This window comes from Lathyrus oleraceus, chromosome 6 (genome assembly GCF_024323335.1).
Source record: "Lathyrus oleraceus cultivar Zhongwan6 chromosome 6, CAAS_Psat_ZW6_1.0, whole genome shotgun sequence".
Classification (NCBI taxonomy): domain Eukaryota; kingdom Viridiplantae; phylum Streptophyta; class Magnoliopsida; order Fabales; family Fabaceae; genus Lathyrus; species Lathyrus oleraceus.
In genome coordinates this window covers 148,246,733-148,252,046 of record NC_066584.1, presented here as the reverse complement: position 1 = coordinate 148,252,046, position 5,314 = coordinate 148,246,733, and the positions used below count along the sequence as shown (strand labels likewise).

The 5,314-nt window shown below is 39.4% G+C and overlaps 2 protein-coding genes across 2 annotated transcripts; both read left to right on the top strand.

Moving 5' to 3' along the window:
* Positions 1 to 921: 921 nt before the first annotated feature.
* LOC127094484 (uncharacterized) lies at positions 922 to 1,368 on the top strand. The gene has a single exon (XM_051033312.1). The coding sequence runs from the start codon at positions 922 to 924 to the stop codon at positions 1,366 to 1,368; it is 447 nt and encodes a 148-aa protein (XP_050889269.1).
* Positions 1,369 to 4,464: 3,096 nt separating this feature from the next.
* LOC127094483 (uncharacterized) lies at positions 4,465 to 5,058 on the top strand. Its single transcript, XM_051033311.1, has one exon. The coding sequence runs from the start codon at positions 4,465 to 4,467 to the stop codon at positions 5,056 to 5,058; it is 594 nt and encodes a 197-aa protein (XP_050889268.1).
* The last annotated feature ends 256 nt before the right edge of the window (positions 5,059 to 5,314 follow it).

Here is a 5,314-nt window from a genome sequence, read left to right as displayed (position 1 = left end):
TTGTGATGCTTGATTTCATCTTCATTTAGCCACTTCATTAAGCATAGGGATCTCCTAGGAGCAAGGGATCTCATGATTGCTTGAGCTTCAAAACAAAACAAGTTAGTGACATATTTTTGTGCTTTTGGTTTGTAAACAAAATAAGAAAAGAAATAATACAATTCAAGCATGCTTGGTGGTCTCAAACCAACTCACATAAGTCCCACCCTAGGGTAAGGAGCCACACATGCTATGATCCTTGAGGCAATGCAATGAGAAATGATATGATGCCATGAGGGATCTTAGGATCAAAATTAGGGTCTTACACTTACCTGATGGATGAATGGCTTTTTCATTGTGTAGATATTTTTGGGATCATTTCTTAATGATCTAGCTCCTAGCAGTTTTCTATTGGGCACTTTTGTGCATATTTTGTGCCATGTTATGTTTCTTTTGGGCATGTATGTTTATGTACACTGTGCTGCTGGGCGCTTATGTATTTCAGTACCAGTTTTACACTATGTATAATATGTATTCTAGACATGTATTATATGTGGGTGTTACAGTTGGTATCAGAGCAGGTCGTATACTCGACCTAGCCATGAAATATTATAAGTATTTCTTTCTGCGTCATATGTGGGTTGTCATCATTATCCTTGATGTTATATTCATAGTATTGAGCCTGATCAACTTAATCCTATTTGTATGACATTCAGGATCATGGCTGACAGACGCAGAGGTCGTGGTAGACCCAAAATCCAGAATTCAGACTCTGAACCGCCAAGTGGTAGTGAAGGTTTTCAATGGCCTCAGTTTGTGAAACAGATGCCACAAAAACATAACCAACTCATGCAAAATATGATGCAACAGTGGAATGGCGGTTTACATCCTCAAGGGGTTCCATAAGAAGCTGCAGGTGGTAGTTTCCGAGAATTCTTCCGCATGAATCCTTCTGAATTCCAAGGTGGGTTGAATCCTGTGAAGGCTCAGAAGTGGGTAACTAGCATGGAAAGAATTTTTTTTCTTCAGGTAGTGCATTGTAGTGAAGAGAATAAGGTTGTGTTTGCTTCTCACATGATGAAGGGTCCAACTGTGAGATGGTGGGAGAGTGCTTCTACTCTTATGACCAATCAAGGAGTACCTAGGGATTGGGAGCATCTTAAGACTATTTTCATGGAAACGTATTTTCCTAGTTCTTTGAGGACTCAGCAATATTTTGAGTTTCAACAGCTTAGGCAGGATACTATGACAGTAGTTGCGTATGCTGAGAAGTTCGAAGAAATGGCTGCTTATTCTAGATGGGCCACGTATGCACCTGATGAGAGGTGGAAGATTGATCAGTTTATTTTTCGTCTAAGGGGTGAAATTTCTCATAGTGTTTCTCAATAGGAATTCACTACTTATGCTGAATTGTTAAGGCAATGCTATGTGGCTGAGAACAGTTTGAAGAAAGTTCAAGAAGAAAGGGATCAATATAGGAGTGAGCAGAGATACCAAGGGAGGCCAGGTAGTCAGTTCAGGCCTAGACCTCAGGCTTTCAAAGGAAAACAAGTACAACATGCAAGACCTAACCATCCACCTCAATGTCAAGTGTGTAAGAAGTCTCATTTTGGAAGATGTGTTGGAAGTGAAGTTAGGTGTTTTACTTGCCAGAGGGAGGGACACATGTCTAGGGATTATCCTCAGAATAAGAATCAAATGCAGGGGAGGAGCACTGGTTGAGTTTATAATTTGGATGCAAGGAAGGCTAAGAGAAAAAATGCATTGATTACTGGTACGTGTCTCGTCAATAATCATCCTTGTTTTGTATTGTGTGATTATGGGGCGACACACTCTGTTGTATCAATTCAGTGCATGAAGTGTCTTGGCTTGTAAGCGATTCCCTTGTCTCCTCCTATGGTGGTTACTACCGCCATAGATGATGTGGTTGAGACACCGTTGATTTGTGAAAATTGTTCACTCTCGGTGAATGGTAGAATTTTCCAGATTGATCTTATTTGTTTACCACTTAAGAAGGTTGACGTGGTTTTGGGGATGGATTGGCTTTCTGCCAATTCGGTATTTATTAGATGTGAAGAGAAGTTGATTATCATTACGTCTAGTGAAGCTACTCCAAAGGATGTATTAACTACTATCTTGGAAGGTACGGTTGGCATGATTAATTTCTTATATGAGAATGAAAATTCAGTTCTCTTGGTACTTACCAAGGAATCTAGCGATAAAATCTGAGTGTTACACAAATTCCTGTCGTTTGCGAATTTCTGGGAGTTTTCCCTGAGGATGTCAACTCTCTTCGTCTTGAAAGGGAAGTGGAATTCTCTATTGATCTAATACCTGGGACGGCTCCAATCTCCGTTTCTCTATATCGCATGGCGCCACTCGAGTTGAGAGAGTTGAAGAATCAATTGGAAGAGTTGTTAACCAAGCATTTCATCGGACCTAGTGTCTCACCATGGGGAGCTCCAGTGTTATTAGTAAAGAAGAAGAATGGTAGTATTCGGTTGTGTATTGATTATCGCCAGTTGAATAAAGTAACCGTTAAGAACAAGTATCCTCTACCAAGGATAAACGATTTGTTAGACCAGTTGAAAGGAGTCTGTGTGTTCTTGAAGATTGATTTGTGATCGGGCTATCATTAAATAAGAGTTAAGAGTTCGGATGTACCAAAGACTGCATTTAGAACCCGATATGGCCATTATGAGTTACTTGTAATGCCTTTTGGTGTGACGAATGCCCCTTTTGTTTTCATGGACTATATGAGTCGTATATTTCAACCTTACTTGGACCAGTTAATGGTGATCTTTATTGATGACATTCTTATTTATTCTCGTACTCCCTAAGAGCATGAAGAACACCTAAGGATTGTTCTATCTGTACTGCAAGAGAAGCAACTTTTTGCCAATTTAAGTAAGTGTGAATTTTGGATGAACAAAGTGAAGTTTCTCGGTCATGTAATCTCAAGAGGAGGAGTGTGAGTGGATCCATCTTAAGTTGAAGCAATTAGGAAGGACCAAAGAATGCTTCCGAAGTCAGAAGTTTCTTAGGTTTGGCCGGTTGCTATTGAAGGTTTATAAAGGGGTTTTTGCAGATAGCATTACCAATGACTAGACTTACCCGGAAGGAAATTTCTTTCAAATGGGATTCGAAGTGTGAGAAGAGTTTTATGAGTTTGAAGGAAAAGCTAACAACTACCCCTGTTTTAATCATCCCTGATCCTAGTAAGTCTTATGAAGTATTTTATGATGCCTCTAAGGAAGGATTAAGAGGGGTGTTAATGCAGAGTGGTCAGGTTGTAGCCTATGCCTCTCGTCAGTTGAAGCCTCATTAAGAGAACTATCTGACTCATGATCTTGAACTAGCTGTTGTTGTTTTTGCATTGAAAGTGTGGCGGCATTACTTGTATCGGGTGCATTTTGAGATGTTTAGTGATCACAAGAGTTTGAAATACTTGTTTGACCAGAAAGAGTTAAACATGAGACATAGGAGATGGATGGAGTATTTGAAGAACTTTTATTTTGAGCTTAAGTATCACCCGGGGAAGGCGAATAAGGTTACGATGCCTTAAGTCGGAGAGAGATGCAGAAAGCTGAGTTGATGATGTTAGAATACGCATTATTGGAAAAGTTCCGAGATCATAATCTTCAGTTTAGTTGGATGCAGAATGGTGTGATAATGGGAAATTTGGATGTTACTTCTAACCTAAGGGAAGAGATCCGATAAGGACAAATGATAGATGAGAAGTTGCAAGAGATGTCGATTCAACCAGGTTTCATTCAGTCACCGGATGGAGTTATTCTGTTTAATCAAAGGATTTGTGTTCCAAATGATGCCGAGCTGAAAAGAAAAGTTTCGGAGGAATCTCACAAGGGGGTGTTTACCATACATCTAGGTTCGTCAAAGATGTATCAAGACTTGAAGAAGGATTATTGGTGGCCTGGAATGAAAAGAGATATTGCAGAGTATTTGTCGGAATGCGTAGTATGTTAGCAGGAAAAGATCGAACATCAGAAGCGAGGTGGTTTATTGCGACCTTTAGAGATTCCAGTTTGGAAATGAGATAATATTTCAATGGACTTTGCAGCGAGGTTACCTCGGACCCAAGGTGGTTATGATTCAATTTGGGTGATTATGGATCGGTTAACTAAGTTTGTGCACTTCTTGGTCGTGAAGACTACTTACAAGGCAAGTCATCTTGCACGATTGTTCATTTCAGAAATTGTTAGGTTGCATGGTGTTCCAACTAGTATTGTGTCTGATAGAGACCCAAAGTTTACTTTAAGATTTTGGAAATCATTCTAGCAAGCTATAGGATTGAGATTATGTTTGAGTACTTCTATTCATCCTCAAATGGATGGTCAGACTGAATGGACGATATAGACACTAGAAGATATATTAAGAGCTTGTGTACTTGAAAGTGGAGGGAATAAGAAGCTCTTACCATTGATTGAATTCGCATATAACAATAGTTATCATGAAAGTATTGGGATGGCTCCTTATGAAGCCTTGTATGGACGGAAATGTAGGACACCTCTATGGTGGATGAAAGTTGGTGAAGAAAGGATCTTAGGACCAAAGATTATTCAAGAGACTACTGAAAAGATAAGAATGGTCCGTGATAAGATGAAGAAAGCGCAAGATCGCCAAAAGAGCTATGCAGATCACAGGAGAAGACCATTGGAATTTGATGAAGGTGATCATGTATTTTTGAAGGTGACTCTGAGGTTGAGACTGAAAGGACCGTTTAAGTCACAGAAGCTAAGTCCGAGATACATAGGGCCATACCAGATTATAGAGAGGATTGGAGAAGTAGCCTACAAATTAGCTTTACCATCTTCTCTATCAGAAAGGCATGATGTTTTTCACGTATCTCAACTCCGTAAGCTCATTCCAGATTCTCTTCAGCCTATTCTTCCAGATTCAATAAAAGTAGAAGCATATATGGCTTTCGAACCTCTACCAAGTCGCATTGCAGGACGAGAAGTTAAGGTGTTAAGTAATAAGGAGATTCCTCTTGTTAAGGTTCAGTGGGATGAAGCACATCCGGGCGATGCTACCTGGGAAATGGAGTTAGAAATGTGAGAAGTTTACCCTCATCTCTTCAAGGTGATATTTAAATTCGAGGATGCATTTTATTTAAGGGGGGGGGGATGTAATACCCCTTATTTCCTTAAATACCCAAATTCTTATTAATTGAGATCAAATGAGTTCCTATGTGCTCTAAAAGTTATCAATTGGGATAAATATAGTAAGTAGTGAGTTCAGGTTGACTTAATTAATATTAATTAGGACTGACCTTTTATTAATTGGGACATTTTGGTAACACTAATAATGGGTC

What these genes read in the sequence shown, in the direction of transcription:
- LOC127094483 (XM_051033311.1), top strand. Translation starts at nt 4,465, where the DNA reads ATGGCTCCTTATGAAGCCTTGTATGGACGGAAATGTAGGACACCTCTA.
- LOC127094484 (XM_051033312.1), top strand. Translation starts at nt 922, where the DNA reads ATGAATCCTTCTGAATTCCAAGGTGGGTTGAATCCTGTGAAGGCTCAG.